The 21948-nt window shown below is 37.1% G+C and overlaps 1 protein-coding gene across 2 annotated transcripts in view; it reads right to left on the bottom strand.

Annotated features, from left to right (window-relative positions):
- Nucleotides 1-13977: 13977 nt before the first annotated feature.
- Nucleotides 13978-21948, bottom strand: part of SPTBN1 (spectrin beta, non-erythrocytic 1) — a 111601-nt gene continuing 103630 nt past the window's right edge. For both annotated transcript variants that reach the window (XM_085311576.1, XM_085311577.1), the window contains 4 exons: nt 19108-19346; nt 17670-17843; nt 15685-15727; nt 13978-15313 (listed from right to left, as the gene is read on the bottom strand). In XM_085311576.1, the coding sequence (XP_085167702.1) occupies nt 15098-15313; nt 15685-15727; nt 17670-17843; nt 19108-19346 (672 nt within the window). In that variant the 3' untranslated portion in view covers nt 13978-15097. The remainder of the gene's footprint in view (nt 15314-15684; nt 15728-17669; nt 17844-19107; nt 19347-21948) is intronic.

Raw genomic sequence — 21948 nt, forward strand, 5'->3', positions numbered from 1 at the left:
TATACTTTAACCCATGCTCAAGTCCCTTCTGTATATAGTTTGCTTTTAAAAGCTATTTGAAGTATTTCAAATACAGATAGAGTCTAGCATTCTCATGAGTGTCTTTGTTTCTGCCTCCCACGCATTTAGTTAAATCAACTTAGGGACTTTGGAAATTCCAGTAGACCCTTAGTGCTTTTTAAGAAATACATAATTGTTAAATCAACTATCCGCCCCCTCACCCTCTATGGTAGCTGTATAGAAAATGTGTTTAAAATAATTAAATTTTTATTTAATTTTTAACGCAAAGAAACTCTTAAGCATTTAAGATACTTCATTTTCTTCTATTTTATTGTTACAGCATTTGTTTTCAAAAGAGCCTTGTACTGTCCCTAAATAAACAAGTTATGCTTCTTGTTTTAGGAGCAAACAGTTTAACACTGAGCACTAGTTGTGCTGCAATAATGCTTGTCCTGAAAGATTTCTAGGATTAGTAGCATTAATAATAACATGATACGCTATCGTTGAATGTCAAAGAGTTTAGCTGCATTGTAATTAGGAAATAGTATTTGTGCTTTAGATAAATAGTTCAAGAAAACAGCCTTAAGTGTAGTATTTTGTTACCTATAGCATTTTCCACTATTTTTCTGTTCTTAAACACTGTGTATTTAAGAGCTGAGTATTGTTACACCTTTGATAAACGTGAATATGCAAAAAATGAACATATCAGTTATGTACCATATAATCCTAGTTCCTTATTCTCTGATTTATATCATGATGCCATGTGGAAGAATATGTTTCTGGTCCAGTCTGGGTCTTTAATAAATAGAAGACATGATGAAGTTTTGGTTCAGACATACTCTGCAAATCTCACTTAGCTATGGAAGTGATCAAGATATGATTCAGTACTTCAGCATTTATCTCACATAATTAGATGTGTAGTTTTATCTACCTGGCGTGTGAGCGGCTATTTATACTATTGTTTTACTGTTATTTTACTTCTACTGTCAAGAAAATGTAATAAAATATACTAGCATTTTGTTTGCCTTTAATGTGCTCTCTTTTTCCTCTCAAGTCACGTACTGAGTTCAGGTCATCCCACCGATGATGCTGCCACAGTGAGCCAAATGCAGGCTGGACCTTTGCCTCCTAGAAGAGAAATTTGGTATAACCTCTCACATCCATACTCTTCATGCAGCTTCATGAGAGTAGATGGAAGAATAGCTTTCAAGAAGCCATACGTTGCTTTACCCACAGACCTGCAATTCCAATTGTACTGGAAGCCTGGGTGAAAGATCTTTATCCAGCTCTGCAGAAACAGTTTTAATCTCATTACTTTAATTTTGTCTGCTTTGAAACATGAGAATGTAGAAAAGTTTTGTTAACTAGTGGCTATGGGTCTCTAGTAAGACTTCGAATGAATTATGAATTCCCCAGCAGTCCTCAAACCCTGCTTTAGTTTAGCTGCAAAATGTCTTTTCAAAGCATGATCTGTTGCTTCTCTGTATAGTTCCCAAATATGAAACAAACAAGGAGCCTCTAGGGGATTCACACAGTTTAAAGGGATTATAACTAGTATTTAAACAACATATTTTTCTGTCTTTCCAGTTTATCATATATAATACTAATTTTTATAAAATACTAAATTTTTTAAAAGTATCATAGGTAACAAGTATTTTGAGTCCTGGAGACATGATGTGAAAGTGGGATAGAACATTCCCATGGTTTCCTACCACCTAGCTTGTSGCATAAATCAGTGTTTGAATAATTACAGTTGGATATCTAGGTTTCAGTTGGCCTACTCTTGTCTATATGTCATGAATGAAGAGTTTTCTGGATCTGTTTTGTTTGTTTTGTTTTGGTGAGCTATAAATAACACAGTTAAAGAATCCTGTCACTTGATTATCTGTATCACACACAAATTTGAGCTTATACATGTTTCAGTTCAGCCTTCTATATTACGAAAGTGTTTTTCTTCTTGATAAATTACTTAGCATAAGCTATTTTACATCTTCATATTATTCTTATATGTAGAACTATGATGGATTCATTTTCACTTTCCATTCATCTAAATTACTAGTCTTTAGCCTTTTGAGTAATGTTTGTAACTTCTCCTTTAATCATATTTTATCCATTTGCTTCTTTTAAATTAATGGTTTTCATCAATATCTTTGTATGTTGCAAAATAACTATTGTAATATCAAAGTAAAATTATTTAATTATTCCTACAAAGAACAAAATCTAAAAGCAAAACTCACCACACAGACTGGTCAGACATTAGTACAGTTATACTGCTTCATGCGGTGCTTTTGAGGTGCTTTGGTGCTTTTGGTGGCATTGGGGGCACATCTACACACACTTTCTTCTAACATTACTTCAAGAAACTTAACTGGTATGCTTTAGTACTCGTTTTCTTTCTATAAGTCACTTAACTTGTTCTTGATAATTACCAGAGGTTAAGTCTTTACACTCATTAGCCTCCCAAAAGCTCTACACCTGTAACTATAAGCTCTGTCAAAAGCTGTGAAAAGTAGGCTCGTTAAGTACTCATCAAGGACCCTAATAATAATAATAATAATAATAATTTCAGGTCTCTGGTTGCATGTCTGTCACTTTCATGTGAATAATAGTGGCCAAGCTGAGCTTTGTATTTCATCCTTCAGTAAAATGTTGGCATACTCTTTTCTTGTGATATTTAATAATGACAAAGTGTGGGGGCATTAAGCAATACACGTTGTTTTACTAAACAGCATAGCCTCACTTTTAGAAGAGATGGGTCATTATAAAACATATTATTAATGTAGCAACTAAGTACAGTAGTTGTGAACCAACATCCCCAAAAACAGTAAGATGACCTTAAAGCAAAACATGTGAAACTATGAGTTCAGTCTCATCTATTTTTCTAGAATCTGCATTTTCAAAGACTTTGTGGAAAAACAATTTTTGGAGTGAATAAATTATCTTCTCATGGTAAGGGATTATTTTTGGTTAAAAATATATATGTATTATTCTCTTTCTATTAGGATACATCATGTTGCTGAAAATCTTCCTCAGTACTGCAACCTACTGTTCATTGTCTGTACAACATTAAATATCACTGATATTTAAAGAGAAATTTTTCTCTTTATTATTAATACTGTAAAAATCTAACTGAATGTAAGTCTTGATATAGAAGCATAATAAAACAAGCTTTATTTTAGGTTAGCAACTATAATGAGCACACATGGAATTTTTGAATTCTCAGCGTCACAAATATAAGGAAGACAGGGAGGAAGAAATACAAACCAAGACAGAACAGGAACGTCAATAAAAGGAGCGTTTGTGTTCAAAAAGAGTGATCTGAATCTATTTCCAACTTAACACAACTTTCATAAAAATAAAAACTTTGAAATATATTTAAGAACATAATAAAAAGATATATAACATTTTGTAATATCAACACTATTTTTCCTCCTCATTTTGGGCAAGGGGCCTGTTAGCCTACCCTGGGGCATATACCCTATGACATTTCCCTTCAAACGTAAAAAGAAACTATTTATGTGGCATCAAGGGTTAGGGATTACTTTTCAAATAATAACTGTCTTTGATACTCCAAAGTGTTACAATCTTAATAAATGCTTAAGAAAGCAATATTTTAAAGCTCTTTGCCTAACCAATACAACAATTAGTTGAGCATTTAATCCAACACTTCACTTTCTTCTTGCAGGATTTCCAGGAAGGTAAAGTGAAGGATGCTCAGACTCAGCAGCTGCTTGTGTGGCCAATGTCTACAGTGGACAGGAGAAAGAAGGTGGCCAGGTACCATACTGAGATGGGACAACAGCCCTTAGCCAGCACACCCCAATAGGTCGAGTAAGTATTGCCAGACTTGCATTCAGCTAGGCTACTGAGCCTTCAATTTAGCTGCAGAAAAATGGTGTCTGTTGTAAATGTGAGCAGCACTGGGTTCCCCAGCATGCAGGCTTTGCAGAGTGTTTGGTGGAGAGGGAGGGGCTCAGCGAAGCTGTCTTGCGTTTTCTACGCAGGTTTAAGGATGAGTCCTATTTACTGCGTGGCACAAATTTATTTCCTGTATAAATCCGATGGATGACTCTAGTGCTAGAATGTAGAAACAGGGAGCTGTAAGAACACAGTGATCCTGAATAACATGGGGTTCTACTACTGAGAGTGTTGCTTGCACAAACGAAACAAGAATAAGCTATGGCAGTAATGAGAAAAACTTTGGCCCCTTTTGACACTCGTGGCTTGGGCACTGCACCTACATTTAAGAAAAATTTGTTTTGTTTTGTTTGTAATCTATATAGTATTATCTATTCTAACAGCACATAGGCAACAACAGTTAGAAGGTGCAAATAACATAAACATATTTACAGTATTACATTTAGTTTATAGATTGTGTTGTTCTTAATTTTTATATGCCTCTGTGCTGGTATTAAAACAAGAGAAAACATAACATAACTTGTCTGAGAGAAGTTCTGCCCACATACATGTGGAGGAGCTAGATGGTCATGAGGAAGGCTACATAAATTAGAACATTAGAGGAGGGATTTTACTGTTTGTCTTTTGTTAATATTTTCCAAAGTCTAAAGACCACAGTTAAGAGCAGGCGTGCAGAAATACAGACACCCAACCAGCCACCATCTTTTGCATGTGAATATTTCCCAAATTGTAACTCCTGTGACAGTTTATATCTTGCTCAGCCAGCTGATTTTTTTTATTCCTGTCTCCATTTCATTGTCATTATTGCAAGAAATATGAGTAATGTAGCATCCTATATGAGTAGTACCTGAATGATATCCATCATATTCACCTCTGCCAAAGTGACCATTCACTGCTGCTGCTGTTTGTTTCTTTTTTTAAAGCATGTCTTATATAGGAGATACTAATAAGCACCACTTCTCAAATTGACTCCAATCTCTATGATATATTCTGCCCACTCTATACATATCTAAGAGCTGTGATTAACAATGAACACTGACATTTTCCCTCCCAGAAACATCTGTGTTATGTCCTAGATCTTTGCCACACAAAGCACCATTTTATAACTCATATTTTATGGACAAATGTACAGCAGAAGCACTGAGAATGCCTATTAATTGGTCTTTCAAAATGAGTAATATTTATTTGAGCTGTAAATAATTTTTAAAAATATATAAGACCCATGACAACTTGGGGATTGGGAGCTGGAGAGGGATCAAAGGCAGGAATTGTGATTTAGTTCTGTTTATTTGTTTCCTGGTATTACATTAATCCAATCCTGATTGATGCATCTCAGTGATTTTACAATTTAACTACAAAATAATAACGAGTGAATTCGCTATAAGCTCTTATTCCTTGTGGGTGGAAATACCGATTTGCATTGATTAAATGCTGAACCTAGGATGTGGCCTCAGATAGCACTAGAAAAAGAAAAAATAAAATAAAATAAAATAAAATAAAATAAAATAAAATAAAATAAAATAAGATAAAATAAAACAAAACAAAACATTTTTTTCCACTCTCAAATGTAAAGCAAGCTCATTTCTGAAACATCAAACATACCGCATTCTTTCAAATCCTAAACTGGAGAGAAAGCCCTTCTGACCATCCGTAATGTATTTGTTTTGCTACACATGTAAATGCAGTTCAGGACCACTSCATAGACCTGATTACTAAAAGTCCTCTGATACAGACTGCTGTGCTCGGCACKCCTCAGGCCCCAGAGGCACAGACTAGACTGACCACAGGGGTCCTTGGAGCCCYGCGAAGCTGCTGGAGTTGCCCAGGCAAGCAAACTGCAGCTGTGGGGCTCTGCACTGCTGAAACAGTGTCATGCACTCTTTCACCTCGCACCTCAAGGCTCTCCCAGTGAGCCTGTGACTTCCAGGTGATATTTAGGGGGTTACTGCTTACCTTTATCCAGGCATACATTTAGAGCTGTCTTTCTGTAGGCTCTTCATGGCTATTCGGTGGTCACCCATCATYACAGAAATCTTGATCTTCTCCCAGAAACTACTACTCTCTTTTTTCCTTGTCACAGCAAGTATGGTGGTGTTCCTTGCCTTTCAGCCAAGAATCCTGGCTGCCATGCATGACTCAGCTTCCTTCCTGTGATGGTTCACTCTAAACATGTCTAAACATGCAGCTCTTCATTCTCTTGAGAATTATCTTTTGAAARCTTTCCCACAGTTACTCAGAAGACAGTTACTAAGATAGTTTTACCTTGGCTTTTGTTGACCATTAGGACATGGAAAGAATGACTGGGCTTCAAAGACAGTCTCTATGAAAAAGGTAATATGTTCTGGTTCCAGGTTATATTTGATCTKTAGAACCAGAAAATATAGAACCAGAATACAGTATATATTTCCTTTGATTCTTCCATCTATCCCACAATAAGCGTTGTACAATTTTGGCCTCTTTGCCTGTTACTTGTATGCTTTAAAATAAGGAAATAAACAAGCAGAAATTAACAGCAGGGTTTTTGGCCACAACTTCTTTAATTCTCTACATACTATATTGAGGTAGCAGGAGGAGTGTTAGCTGAAAGGGAAGGAACATGAACTTTGTGCATTATACACTTAGGGGATCTAGGTTCTCTGCTTAATGTCACTGGTAGTCACCTCTGACTCACTAACATCACAGAAATATTGCTTTTGTTTTAATGTATGTTAAGATCTAAAAAATAAAATTGTATTGTGCATACCTCCTCTTTCCTGGACTAGGTGATTTGCCAATGTTTGACCTTGCTTACGTGTTCTAAATTGCAATAGTTATAGGTGCAAACATCTTCTATGAAAATAATTTCATCTGCTTTACATAAAGTATTGAATAAAACAGAATTATCAAATGTGAAAAAATGATAAAACAGCCTTCTGTCATTCCAGATCCTTCTAACAAAGCTGTTTACTACCCCAAAACTTTCAGACTTTCACATACATAGCCTGATWCAAAGTCCATTTTGAGCATTTTTTCTCTCTATTTCACTGCAATTTGAGCATGCCAGTAGTCTCCAAGGCATAAACTTGCAATTTATGATGGAATCCATTTTTTTTTATATTTAAAAATAAGGAAGTTTTAAATGTTATTTGCCTAGTTTTCCAAGATGTTTTCTCTACCCTGTTTGAAACTAGTACAAACTTTCAATTTATTTCTAGTATAAAAATATAAAGAAAAGGTAAAAATATGAAAAAAGTTTATTTTGACTCATGCTTGAAAAAGTTTATTTTGGATCATGCTTGAAATAATATTTTACTCCTGTTTACTGTATTATATTGAACAGCCATTTAAAAAAATAGGGATTCATGTGAATAGTAATCATGAATCTCTTCTCTCCATTTACATAAGCGTACAAATCTAACTTTGTTGGATATGAATATCCAGTTTACATTGAAGACTATTAGGTTAGTATACAAATAATACTTGATTGTTCAGGTGATACTGGAGCAGCTGCAGCTAAGGCTATCACTGGATAGGGTGACCTCTGATGGATAATGCTGGTATTCTGAAAAATAGAATTTTTTTTTCCAGCTAGATGTGGGAATAAAATAAAAGCAGTATTAATAAGAGACTAGTAACAAAATTCATATTAAACCCAGATAATTTCTACATTTATAACATAATGACCACCACAGCACATCAAGCAACAGTTAAGATTATTATGCAAAATTCTTAATTTCAATATGCAATTTAAATGATAATTTCAAATACAGAACAATGGACGCAATTAAACTGTACCCTAGATTTGATGTTCACAGTCACCAGGCTAATCAGTGTACTGGGCTTAAAAAGCAAGGAAGGGTTCATTATGAAACATGCACCTCRCATCAAATCTTTCATTTCATAGTTACAGAGCAGGTCGATATTTTATCGCAAATTAGACCATTGTAAACGCCGTGGCTGTGTGTGCTGGGAACGCGCTGGGGTGCTGCGCCCGGGCGGCACAGCCCATCCCCGGTGGGCGGCTGCTGCCGAGGTGCGCACTGCAGGCTGCGTTATGACACACTGCAGATGCCATCACGTGGGCTTCCCCCAGCTATGTGGCTGCCTCCGCTGGAGCGAGCGACTCCAGCGTTGGGCGATGGTGTGTGCAGCTAATCTAGATTTGTTCCTAGAGCATTAGTGCATGTGATAATTCATCTCATCCCCAATAGGCTGGTATTCGAGTGCAGAGCAGCAAAGGGCACAAGCTGAATTAAGAGCAAGAACTCTCTGCTTTTTGCATTTAATTCMTATACATTGTAATACGTTTCTCTTTATTCCCATTCTTTGTCCCCTATGCTAAAGCATTTACAGTACTGAACTGAGATTTTGTTTCATGCCTCSCTTACCTTATTTGTACTTGTTTAATCTTGTCTAATGCCTTTGAAACAAAAAGCAATAATCCACTAGAACCAGAATATTCATTATATTGCCATCACAAGGCTAGAGAAAACTGCTAGACAACATGGGCTTACACTGCAGTGAGGTAGCAGACATTATAAAACCTCAAGCACTCAAAACTGACTTTTCTGCTAGGCACTGACCACATGTGAGAGAGCTGCTAAATATGGGCACAGCTATGCCGAGTCACTGCAGCTGAGATGATGATAGTCCCAACTTTTGCGTTGTATGTTACCCATTATAGTAGGACAAGATTCTTTGTGTTCTTCATACAAAGTTAAGGAGTTCAGTAAAAGATGAGGAAACTCAGCCCAGGCGTGACTATGTTCATCCATATTGTACTGAATGAATCAGACAAATTAGTTAAAAAATTATTATAATACTAGGTTAAAAAAAAAAAAAAAGAAAAGGTGCTTGAAGGAGAAGCGGATTTTTCCTCTAGTATTTCACTGAGAGATATAATAACCCAAGCAATTACAAGTTAAAATAAGTAATTCCACAAAACAGATTGTTCTGTTGTTTAGACCTCATAARAGACATTAAGTGCAAAAATGAATTAAAGCATTGTCCCTTCTACAGGATTTTGCTCAGTGAGTTATGTCAACTTGTGGCTAATGTTTTACTTTTCAACATATAGAGACTATGCTTTCCTATCCTTTATTTAAAGAAAAAAATATTTATTTACAGCTTGATAAGCCAGAAAATGAAGTTTTGAAAATATCTGCCTGTGGTGTGTGATATGCATGTGTTAAAATGTAAAAAAATGAGTTAGGCTTAGCAAGGTAGATGCAAGCTACTTGTGCTTAACCAAGCATTAGTCTGTGCAAGAAGAARTAAAAGCACTAAGATTATCTTTTTTARAAAGAAAAGGTGCTAAATCTTCTTTGATCAAAAAACTACGCTGGTCTAGAACACATTAAATCAGGAAGAACATAATTTTTTACTGCACATCCTCAACTTTCARTCTTATAATTAATTTAAAGAACTATCACCCATGTCATTGTGGCTATTGTTTATATTCTGGGTAGTAAAATACTACAAMAATTGTCACATTCATTGGACATCTAGGATTGGACAAATTCTTCAAAGCATCATTCACATTATTTATGGTGTATAAAAGACTTGGAGATGTTACYTATTTATTCTGAGGGTTATTCATTATAAATCTGTTTGCTAATCTGAACTTCAGTGAGGTGCTGTGCTGGTGTAAGTGTCCGTTTGCATGGGGCRGACTGTGGAGCAAGGGACATATCARAATGATATTGCTACTGCTAAAGCAAGTTTTATCACAGAGAGCATGGTCATGTCCCATTGATGAAATTACCTGAAATTCTTAAGGAAGGTGAAAAATACTTCAGCATTTCTTCTTGAAGCATTAGTTTCATATGCCTTTCAAACTAAYAATGAATTAAAATTGGGAAGCTACACTATCTGTATGTGCTGAAAAATAATTACCACCTAATGTGAAGAACATGTGCCAATAGAGTCATTTCCATGATATATTTTAAATGGAGAAGAAACAGGAACCAGTGAAAATAAAATAAAATAAAATAATATCTCAGAAAAGGATAGACATTAAGGCCTATCATCTCCCCTTACTCCCCACCAGAGCTGACAGTAATTTAAGTATAAGTGAACAACTGCATCAACACWTCAGAATTTTCTTTTCTATAAATTAGGCAAAAAAGCTTGAAATACCAAAGYCTAGATGAGTGTTAATATTTTCTGTAGACAATGGACTTTATAGACCTTCAGAAATTTCTTCAGATGTGGAAACAATGTTCCTAGCTTATAATGTATGCATGGTCCCTGAAGGGACACTGCAAGGCACTTCTACTGGGACAGCCCTGCAGCAGCAACTGGGAAGAAGGTGAGCTATCTGATGCCACAACGCCAAGGTAACAATAATAGTTGTTTAGTTTGTTTTTGTCATGCTTTTTTTTTGTTTGGGAGGGGGTTCATTTTTTTGGCAGATGCTAATATTTTTATCTTAATTTGTAAGAAAGAAAAGAGTAAATAAATACAAGATTAGATGACCACACATATTACCTACATACATTTGGTTTGCTGTCTGTCTTTTGGGGAGTGAACTTCTGCTATGGACAGTGAGCAGGCTTCATGCTGTACTTCTGTACCGTTTAAATTACCCTTGTGGAAATTTCTGGGGCAGCTCTAACTTGTGGCAACTCTGTAGCACATAAATACCTGTATTAGAAACATCTCTGTTGCCCTGCTCTCTTCCCTAACCTACCTTTGCAAAAAAGGAGCTTCTTGGGGTTGGGAAAGGCTGGCTAAACAGCCCAAATGGGAGCCTTACTCTGCTATATTTTCCCRTATGGTTCAATAGTTACTGATGTGCTTACAGCCACACAGTAGCTTCTGCGTTCAACAGCTCAGCTTCCAGTTGARTAAATGGGAGGAGTAGAGAAGAACATATGGCTATCAAGCTACTCCAAAAGAAAAAAAAAAAGGAAAGAAAAAAGGAAAAAAAAAATACAGCAGTAGAGTTCACATACATTAAGTGCTAACAGACTTCAATTCTGTCAAGCTTCATAGGACAACTGAGCCACCAAGACTAATGAAACCATTTGCTGTCAAGGTCGCAAATGAGCTTGCAAACCCAAGCTACTTAGGGAGAACTAAAATGAATAATAAAATGAAGYGCACCACAGGCAATGTATTGTGATGGTCTGAGAACTCAGATAATCCAAACACAATTGTCARATGCTACGTATCTTCAGCCCAGCTTTCTGGCTGTCTCTGGCAGACAGGAGCCAGACATATACCAGCCTTAATCCTACTATCAGTTATTAAACCAGGAAGGGCCATACTGCCATTCCATATGTATCTTATGTTCTCCTTCAACYCAAAGACTAAATCAACTTGGTGTGCAAATAAACTTGTTTTGGCTGGTTGTGTGAGCAACAGAGAGCTATACTAGGACACTGTGGTCTGGGTGTCTTCCCATGGGAAGTTTATCATGAGACAAGGAATGAGACTAGATAAGCCAAATGCAAGCCTCACTGAGAAGGGACTGCATGTGTGAAGCTGGGGCATAAATCAACTCTTGATGTTATCATATGCTGCACTGGGAATATTGTGCTCTCTTACCTGAGTTAGGTTCTGCTTGACCTCAAAATGTATGAGCCAAGGTTTCTTCTTGATACGAGGACACTGGAAGGCAAGCTGATCCAAGAGCAGTGTCCCATAAGCTTCTGTGGGCTGAGAGCTCTGGTGCCTCTCCCTGTTAGGATGTGGCCTCTGTTGTTCAGTGCACAGGTAGAGCTGTAGAGCCAGGACAGYTGATTTCTGCTTTTTCCAAAATATTCAATACTCAGTGTAAATCATTTAGCATAGCCTGATGTTCTAAGATGCTAAACACCTCCAGTTTTCTTGGAATGAAAAGAGAGTTTTTGCCAACTCTCTGTGATTAGTTTCTGTATTTACTTAGCCGCTTGTGATTAGTCAAGGTAGAAAATCAAAAGATTCACAAACAAACAGCAATATCTTACCATACCTGCAAACTGTTTATTACAGGAGTACAGTCCTAAGGGCCTTCTGTGTTTGAAGTCCATTCTTTGCAAAGTCATTGATCATAAATATGATAAGGAAAGCAGTAAAGTGAAAAAAACAACTCCCARGAGGGATATAATTTCATCCAGCAAGGGGTCTCACCATGTTCTGAGGCTACTACATTACTTTCCAAATTGCACCACTACAATAGTTACACTGGGGACAGTGGCAACCTGACCCAGTTTCAGGCCCATTTCTATCATCTGTACTTACAGTCTTTTCTTCTTCCTCCAGTATTTTCCGACAGTCCCTTCACATAATCCAAGAGAAACRCAGTATTTCTTCCTCCTCCATTCAGAACAGCGCCCCTTTCTGAAAGTGTAACTGACATGACAGGGCCCTCCCGGGCTTCTGCAATGGCCACAGCACCTGCTGGGGGTCCCATGACCTTCCTGAAAACACAGCTTGGCTGGCTTTGAAAGATGAAAACTTGTCTTTTCTGACTAATGAGCCCTGGCTGGGGAGGCTCTTTCTTTGTAGCCCAGCCATCTCACTCCCTGGCCCACCGATTTGCTGCTTGGAAACTGGACTGTGCAGGGATGCCTCTGTACAGTCCAAAAGGGAAATCAGGCATGGCTTATTAGAATTCACTTTTGTTCCTCAGCAACTTCAAAGCAGTTCCTAAGCAGAAAGGACTTTTGTTCAAGTAGTTTTCAGGAACAACTTGCAATAAGAGGCAAGACAAACAAGAATAACAATTCTGAAGGCAAGATTCAAGCCACTGTGCTATCTTACATGAAATGTGTAGTCAAGACATCTGTGTGAAAGCAATAGCTTCAATGAAGTGATAAATGTAGTAAGCCGTTGACATTCTGGTATATTTTAATCACCTAAGCAGAATGTTTCATATTCTCTTCCAACATGAAACTTTGGCTTTTTATATTGTATAAAAATTTACAAGACTAGCGGTGTCACCTCCTACCTATGTTTTACTAATAATTAGACTAGAACAATATAATACTAAACAATATAATACTACAGGAGTAAAAACTCATGAGCATAAATCTTCAATTTTTTAATAACCCAAAACTTCAGAGAACAACAAAACACAGAAAACACAATACACTCTATGAAAGGAATAAAGACACTGTATTGGTCACACATTCAGGAAACTGTGGTTKGGAAACACTTTAGATTACACAGCATCTGCTTTCCATCTATAATTACGTTTGAATGTATTTTAATAATCATAGCAATTTTTAAAATAGGTACCTTATATTTCACTGATTTGAGAGCTTCTCCTCTAGTTCCTGTTAGGGCTTCCTGGAGCTATTCCTTTTAGATGGTTCCCTAGATGGCATCCAACTTCTAAGGATACTGTGAAGACGTTAGCTTTGAGCTGTATTGAGCTTTGAAACCACTGCATTAACTTAACACTTTAACTGCATTAAATGTGTGCCATTGATGAAGTATAGTGATGGCTGTATCTCAAGAGAGCTGTTTTTTTAAAGATTTGACATAAAAAAACCCATGACATTAAATTGGGCAGGACAACAGTAATTAATAAACTTCAGTTAATATCTGATTTACTAAGGGCTTAAGCAACTGAGTAAATTACTACAGGGTAGGTAGCAAGTTGGAGAACTAAGCTTACTCAAAGTAATGCTCATTTGCTACTAATTCATATGTGGATGGTTACCTCAGTCATGTAAGATATTTGGGCAACTGGTTCAATTGCTTGAGACCTAGGCTTATCTCTACTGATTCTGCTGGATTTACTTCAACAAAATATAGTTATGTCAAAATATTTTACAAACGGTTGATTCCTTCATTTCCTCTCATMCTTACTTTATTTTTCTTTGGCATTTAATTGAGGTGGGAGGTGGGCAGAGATGAGGAGAGCAGGCTGAACTTGAAGGGAAAGGGAAGGCAGAGAAAAGATGGAAGAGAGAAAAGAGAACTATTTCAATATGAAGTTCCACACAAAAAAAATGAAATTACATTTTAAAATACATCAGTTCCAGTGCACAGGAGAGATGACATTTTAAAATAACTTTATTTTTGATCGTGTTTCAAAATTATGATTTGACATGGTCAGAAACGGAATAAGAAACTTACCAGCATATGTAGTTTTAAAAGCATTTAATGACATAGCATATATTTAACAGATAGGGTAAAAGTCTAGAGGTACAGTTCGATACAACTGAAAGCCAGTTCCAGTACTACTCTTGACTACAGGCCCAGTCATTGAGAGTTCATTCCTATTAAACGTATTTTTTGATTGTGCAGTAAGATGAAAATTTTTCATTACAATAGTTACAGTGACAGAGAAATGCACACTATGTATCAAATAGCAAGGTAATGTAGCAAAATTATAACACACAGTGCTGTAGCTGACAAGCAAGTAACCATTTGAGTAACATTACTTTTTTCCAGTAAATGCTTCAGTTCCACTTTTACACTTATCGATGATTTTAAAGGGTTTATTATACATCTAGTCTTATTATACTTTGTACTAGAATTATCTGAAACATACAATATAATGTATTTCAGCAAAAWTTTTTTTTTTTGAAATTACAGATTATTTAAAACTGTATCAGCCTGCTTATCCATCTTGTACACCAACATTCTTATCTGTCGTACTTGATGCAGAAAAGCTTCAGGTTGTGTTAATAACCAATGCCAGGATATAAATGGTTTGTCTGTAAGTTAATGCATACCTGCACTCTGTTACAGCAAAGATAATACACTATCGTTTTCATAAATGTTAGAATCATAATGAGAGGCTCTACTAGTCAAGACTCAGCATAACAACCTTAAATGGAAGTGAACATTTTTGAAAATTTGTACATTGGTTTTTGATGTGCACAGTAGATTCGAAAGCACCGCTGCCTTGCATACCAATAGCACTAGGTGTGGGTTATTTTCCAAGACAGCCTCACAAAATTGAGGAACAGTTTAAATATTAAGATCTAATCTACATTAACTTCATTTAAAAAAACAAAAACAAAACCCCAAAACCTGGTCCTTCCTCTCCTACAGAAGCTGCTCAATGCACCTCATACATTTGTAACTTTAGATTCTTTTTTTTGTTGTTGTTGGCTTTTTATTTTAAAATGCTCTATAAATAAAAAAATGTCAATCACATTGAGGAACATGAGGCACAGAGAGTAACGTATTGGTTCTGAGCTTGCATGCTGGATTTCCACTGGAACGGCCAGAGAAGTGCAGTGTGTGGAGATGGAGTTCACTTCTTTTTACCAAAAAGGCTGAATCTTTTTTCCTTGTCTTTCTCTTTGTCTTTCTCTCGCTTGCCAGGACTGGACTCGCTGGTTATTGTGACACTGGCTGGCAGGGTCTGGGCACGGCTGGAAGCTGGAGTGCTCTGGGTGGTTGGGGACACTTCGATTTTATCGGAAGAGATAGCTGATGTGATGGCCTGAATCCATGTGTTCATCTCCTCCTTCAACAAGCACCAAAGGTAAATAGATGTTACAATCCATATGTCACACGCCCTCTCTCATTCTTTCAATATTATGGAAGGGGAACGGATAGAAGTAGGAAATTAATGGGAATGCAGTACAAACTCATCATCTGGCACTCCTCCTSTTAGGCACCTGCAGGACATGCATACTACAGGCTGTACCTCAAAAGCCCTGCTCTCCTGGTGGTGCCACTAGGAGTTTCTGAATCTACACATTATGCACACATACAGACATRACTGAAGACAAGCAAATTAAAATGCACCCCTAAGATCTAGGCAATTTTCTTTCTCCTATTATATAGTAGCATAACTACCACATAGGCAATAGATAACGGGAAAAACAAACTTACGTCATCTTTGGCTTGGAAGAGGTACTCGTTGCCATCAGTCAGTCTGCAATGAAAACAACCATCATAAATTTAGCTTAGTTATAATCACACTGGTTAAACTGCTGCTTGCTTAACTACGTATGTAATCAGACACACGGGACTGCATGAGAAAGTCATAATATCTATATGTACACAAATGTATCGCATCAGCAGCTAACGTTTTGGTATCTCATATTTTCATTCGGACATAGCCATGCATACACACATAGTATATATCCTAGTTTTGCTTATGATATATACATGCTTATGATAGTGAATGTCTTCCAGTAGGTCAGCACACATTGCAGAGGCAGAGAACTTAAGCAGCTAATGACTGCTACTTCAGGCAGATTTTTTCTTTTTTTTTGCAAGACAGTAGGAAAATTTACTCAATACTTAAAAATGATCACAGTCAACACCCAGAGTTTTCACAACTTTTGAAGAAACCTGCAAAAATTCTGCAGCTGACATGTCGTGGTAACTACAGTGATGATGACTCAAGATACTATGTGGTATATTACTCCTGAGTAGGTGCCTCTTCACACACCGAAGGCCAGAGTCTCCCCTCTGTTTTATTTCTGTGATTTTACTCAGAGAGGTTTACCTGGGACACATTTAGCAATTTATATGGAGATGGATATTAGTAAGGAAAGACTAAATAACATCACAATAGTCATCTGAACAAGGTAGAAGAACTGTCAGCAGAAGAAGCTGCATTGCAGGGATGGCTTTCCTATCTTTCCCCTCCAAAAGAAAGCATTTTGACATCTATTTATGAGATGAAATGAAGTATTCAACAGTATCATAATGTAAAAGGTGAAGTAAGATATACACTTGCAAGAACATAATTATGCCTTGCTTTCTTCTTTAACAAAACTAAAGAAAATACTTCCAGTGTACTATCGAGAGATCACAAGATCTTCTTTGTGGGAGATTTGCCTGCATATGGGATCTGTAGAGACCTCAGCCTTTGCAGAAGTGACCCTCTCAACAGCATACCCTTTCTCACCTTGAAGAGATAGATTTGCTGTGATAGCAAATAGTGGTCTATCTGGGGGACCCTCCTAATAAGAATGAGTGAAGAAAATACACTACATGCAACTACTCAGAAGCTTGATACAGGTGACAGGGTACTGTGAAAGGAAGGGTAATCAATTTTTCTGCATAACTTCATATTTAGAAGAGCTTGTCCCTGCATTACCAATTCAGAAATGTTCAAAATAGTAAAAGGGATAAATCACAGACCTGTCTTCAAATAAAGTAAATGCCAAATTTCCCTAAATCTATCATTTTTAGAAGGTTCTTTTATCAAAATCTACTTAAAAAGAGCAAAGAATCTATCCTGAAATACATCTGTTAATCAGATTAGAGAATCACCTTTGACAGAAGCACCTAGAAGCTATGTAATAATGGAATATTTTGTAACTGCTGGCACTAAAAGATTGACCAGTAAAACATACAATTCTGGAAGGAAAAGCCTTTTTTAAAACCTTTGAACAACAAGTATTTCATATACTTCACAATGAAATACTCTGTAACTACATGTTCTAGACCTGAGCATGTGATAGATACTCTTAGTAGTCTCCTAAGTCCATACTGAAATAATTAAACACGAGGCTTGATTTTTAGAGGAGCAGAACCATAAGCATTCAGCTCCTTTCAATTAATTCTTGTGGCAGCTGATGGTAAGCTCAGAATTTTTAGATGCAGGCTTCTAACTTTAGGCATACATTTCTAGTCTTGTCCCAGTACACTGATTATTTTAATTCTGTTTTGTGGTTGCTGTCTTTAATAAATGTACCATGTTTCACTGCTGAGAAGATCCTGTTTAGAAAAGCAGATACTGCAGTAAATATGTATCATTAGCTGTTGGGCTGGATCCTGCCCCTGAATTTGCACAGTCCATGAGGGAATGAACATACCCACCACAAACTTTTACTAATGGAAAGATGTTTCAGCAGGCTTACCTTAGCTTGAACACATGCTTTTTCTTTTTATAATCAACTGCTATTTCACAGACTGCTTCTTTCAAACTGACAGGAATCTCATTGTGGTAGGGAATGCCAGAGGCAGCAGCTTTTGAATCCTTGTAGAAGCCCATCTCTTGGTTGTTTATGACACAGTAGACATTATGCCATGATCTTCAAGACATGGAAAATAAGAAAAGTATGTGTAAGTCTAATGTTCATACTTGCAGAATTGCATAAATTAAACACAATAATTTATGCAAAAATCATGGAGACCAGTTCAATCTGAGGATGTGAATATGGCATGCACTCTCCTGTAAACTACACACATAAAAGCACTGTTTCAAGACAAAAGTACTGACTTGGAGCCAAATGGAATCAAGATTTCCAGAGCTCTCTTTGATACCGCATTAGCGTAGCCTAAGAGTGGGAGTACTGTTTAGCAGACTAGGCAGTTTACAATACTTGAGAGAGAGGCTGCTTGACCTTTTAATAACTACACTTGATTGTAGAAGAATTTATCATTGCGTTGCAAGATTAGAAATGGATTGCATATGAAACACTTGATTGTTATAAAGGCTCCTAGTGACATCTTCTAACCTATTCTCTATTAGAGCTGTGAAAATCAACACTTGCTAGAAATAATGCCCTAGATATTAGTATTGCTGGATATTGCTGGGTCAYTGCCCCAAAGTAGTTCTCCTGTGTGATACAACTCTAGCTGAACAAAAATCATGATTGTATTATAATGTAGATCACTCACATGTGATCTGCATTCAGCTATAGCAAGTACTGCAGCTGCTACCAAATACCTCAGATCTTAGATGCTTGCCTAGTCGACACTTTCCTTTTCAGTCAAGTTAGATACCTGGCTTCATGAGCTCTCTCTGGTCATGAAGGACCACAATCTGCTTTTTCAGTGCAGGCAGAACTTTCAGCAGAAGTTTTTCCTGCAGGACTGGGTCCTGAGGAGTGAAATCAACTACGGCACACAAAATCATCTTACTCGTTTTTCTATTCTGAACAGATTACAGTGTAGGTGGAAAGTGCTAATGTGCAAGCAGAGGATGTCAGAAGAATATGGACATTTCTATTCTCACACCTACGCATTTTTCTTTTCTTGTGGTAACATAAAACTTGAGAAATCTGGCATCAAATCTTATTACTGCCACAAACTGATCATGTGAATTGGGAAAGTCATGTTATCTTTGTGCCTCAGTTTTCCACCTTGCAAATACGGCTTTTTATACTTTTTTATACTGCCTTTTCTGCTATATATATTTAGATTGCAACTCCATCAAACAGCTTTGCTCAACCATGTTTACACACTTCATAGAACAACAGGATCACAAACTAGACAGGTCTTTAGAAGCTGTAAGGAAACAATAGTAACAATTGCTTCTGATGCAATGATCTGCATTAACCATCAGGTGTTCACCTGCTTGAGGCTTTCTTGCTGTGCGTCTCCCATTCATGTTTACGATGTAAGAAGCCCTCCATCTGAGCTGAAGGAATCTCCTGTGTTTTGGCTGGTAGCGTGGCAGCAGTCTGGGCCTGAATGGCAGTCTTGGCTTTGCGGTCTGCCGTTGGAGAAGGAACAGGACTGGACTCTTTTGAGCTTGTCCTCTGTTCTGCAGCTCCATTGACCATTTCGTTTGTTTCCACAGTTTCTGCCATCTAGGAACAGTGGGAAAATGTTAAGCTAGAAGCCTTGCAACACTGAGATATCTTGCAATTAATCTGTTCCCCTGCACAACGTGGCTGTGTATAAACTTTGCCTGTAGAATCACGCAGGCCAGTAAGATCTTTCTCACACTCCATGGAGACAGAGGACCAAGGAAATTAGAAGGTATGAATGGATTAGTACTCATTTTATAGGTGGAGAGTCAGGAAAATAAGAACAACTAAACATCAGTGTGAATTTTACTGTGCTTTGCTCTGCTAGTCAATTCTTATTTTTATATATTGTTAATCCTAAAATGAGAGTGTTCAATTCTGTTGCTAAAGTACTCAAATGTTTTGAACAGTAACAATCACACTTTCTGCAAACCTAAGAGGAACAGTAGAAGTTATACACATCAGCCACCTTAAATATCTTTATGACATTACTGTTGTACAAAATGTCTATTAAAAAGTATTAGCTACCAGTCAGCAGAAAAATATGTCAAAATTGCCCAGGAACATTTACAGAAATTTGCACAGTTTGTTTCTGTAAAAGCTCCTTTCCCGCTTTCCCCATTCCCCTAGTGACACAACAAAATCAAAACATGCAGAAATTAGAAAGATTACACCATGCATTTCATCTCCACCATCCCAGTTAGGATATTGGATCTTAAAGACAGGGGAATGAGGTCATGTGTCAATTTATCAAGGTCTTTTTCAGGCTTGCATTATTAGGTGGATTGGAATTTTGTTAAAGGAACTGAAAACCACCACAGTCACACAACATCACACAGCTATTTACCCCCAAACAAAGACAGAACCAAGGCCTTGCCCATCACTTGCTTTGTTGATCGCGTTGCCTGTCGCACTGTGATCGAGATAGCCTAGAGAGCAGCCGTGTTTCCAGCAGCTCTGACTGGTCAAGCTGTCGTCGTCTTCAGGAGCCATTCATCCAAAAATCATTTAAATTGGAATCCTAATGGCTATAAACTTTTGAAATGCAGCTTGGTCCCAGTTTTTTGGTTTTTTTTTGTTTGTTTGTTTGTTTGTTTGTTTGTTTTTTTCCTGTACCATTACTTTGACACGTAGAGCCATTGATAGCAGCTCAGGAATTACACAACCAGTGTGTATTATTATTATTATTAGCAAGTTACTAAAGCTTAGTGCTGCTAATGCTCTAGTAGATTACAAACATTCTGGACTATTCTTACGCAGACAAGCAGGTATTTGTAAATGGCACAATAATTAGACATTCCCACTTCTGCACATGGCCCAGACAGTTCAGAAGCAGCCAAATTATTATGCAACATACTAAATTATGCCACCATTTGCTAGAACTTCTTATACCTGCCAAGTATACATTATTGTACCTCACACCTTTGTACCTCATACATTGACATATAAAGATCTAAATATCAACTTGCTATGAATATGGGAAGGATTGGTTAACTGCCTTTAAGCAACCTAAATCTCCAGAGTACAGACACTACACCACTAAAACAGGGAGAGAATCAGAGCTCACATTCCACTTCAGCCATATTATATCTATTATACTCTGTCCCTAAAGACACGTAGCCTTGCAGCCTAGTTCATCAGAAAAGAATGAAAACAGCTACCCTGCACTCTAGATCTATCTAGTGTTATCCACGTATAGTAAAACTCAATGGCACAGCTTCTTCAAAATTAGGGTAAATCTAAGCCACTATTTCTATCTAAACGTCAAAATAAAGCAAAAAGGGGGGGGGGGAGCAGGAGGAATAAATAGATGAGGCTGAGATTATCCATACACTGCCAGCACAGCTACTGCAACACAGGTAGCTAAGGAAATAAACAGTGATTCACCAATTAATGCTCAATTAGTTGGTTGTCACCAGTGCTGATCACCCACAGCCAACATTTCACGTTCAGGGAAGAGGAGAGCCCTTTGCAAGAGTCTTTTTGTCCAGTGACTAACTGCTGAACTTCAAACACATTCTTCTTTCAAAGTGACAGAATCCCTGCCTGAGGYCTATGACACCTTTGTCAACAGTAATAATGAATTACTGGAGATGCACAGAGCCTGCATGTTACACAGACCACAGTAACTTACATCAACCACTTTACATATAAACTGCCCAGAACTATTTTTTTTAGCTACCAGATGCTGAAAGTAGCATGTTTTCTGTACTAACACAGAGAAGATGTTAAAATATTACAGATTTTGCGATACCCATAACCATTAATCTGAAGTAAAACAGGCAAGTTTCAAAACAGCCACTGCACAGCTAGTTAAAATCATTTTACGAGAAATAAAAATGTAAGCCAGCACTGCAATCTGCAACCCTGTGGTTTTACATGATAACTGCCAATTTTAATTACACAATCAGACCCATAACTTGTACTTAAAATCCTACTGATTGCAGAAGAGCTATGAAAAACTTTTTTGAAGCTCTTTAATGTTTTATTTCCTTTTCATGTATTATCTGCAGTTAACATAAAATAAGCAAAATAAATCTGAATTGTAAACAGGTATGCAAAGAATGTCTCATGAAAATAGAGAAAAACAGGAGCTAAATAAACTTTAATGGAAACATGCGTTGGGCATGCAGAGACAACACAACAGAAGACAAACACTAAT

This window comes from Rhea americana, unplaced genomic scaffold (genome assembly GCF_003343005.1).
Source record: "Rhea americana isolate MKP2758 unplaced genomic scaffold, rheAme1 scaffold_344, whole genome shotgun sequence".
NCBI classification, from domain to species: domain Eukaryota; kingdom Metazoa; phylum Chordata; class Aves; order Rheiformes; family Rheidae; genus Rhea; species Rhea americana.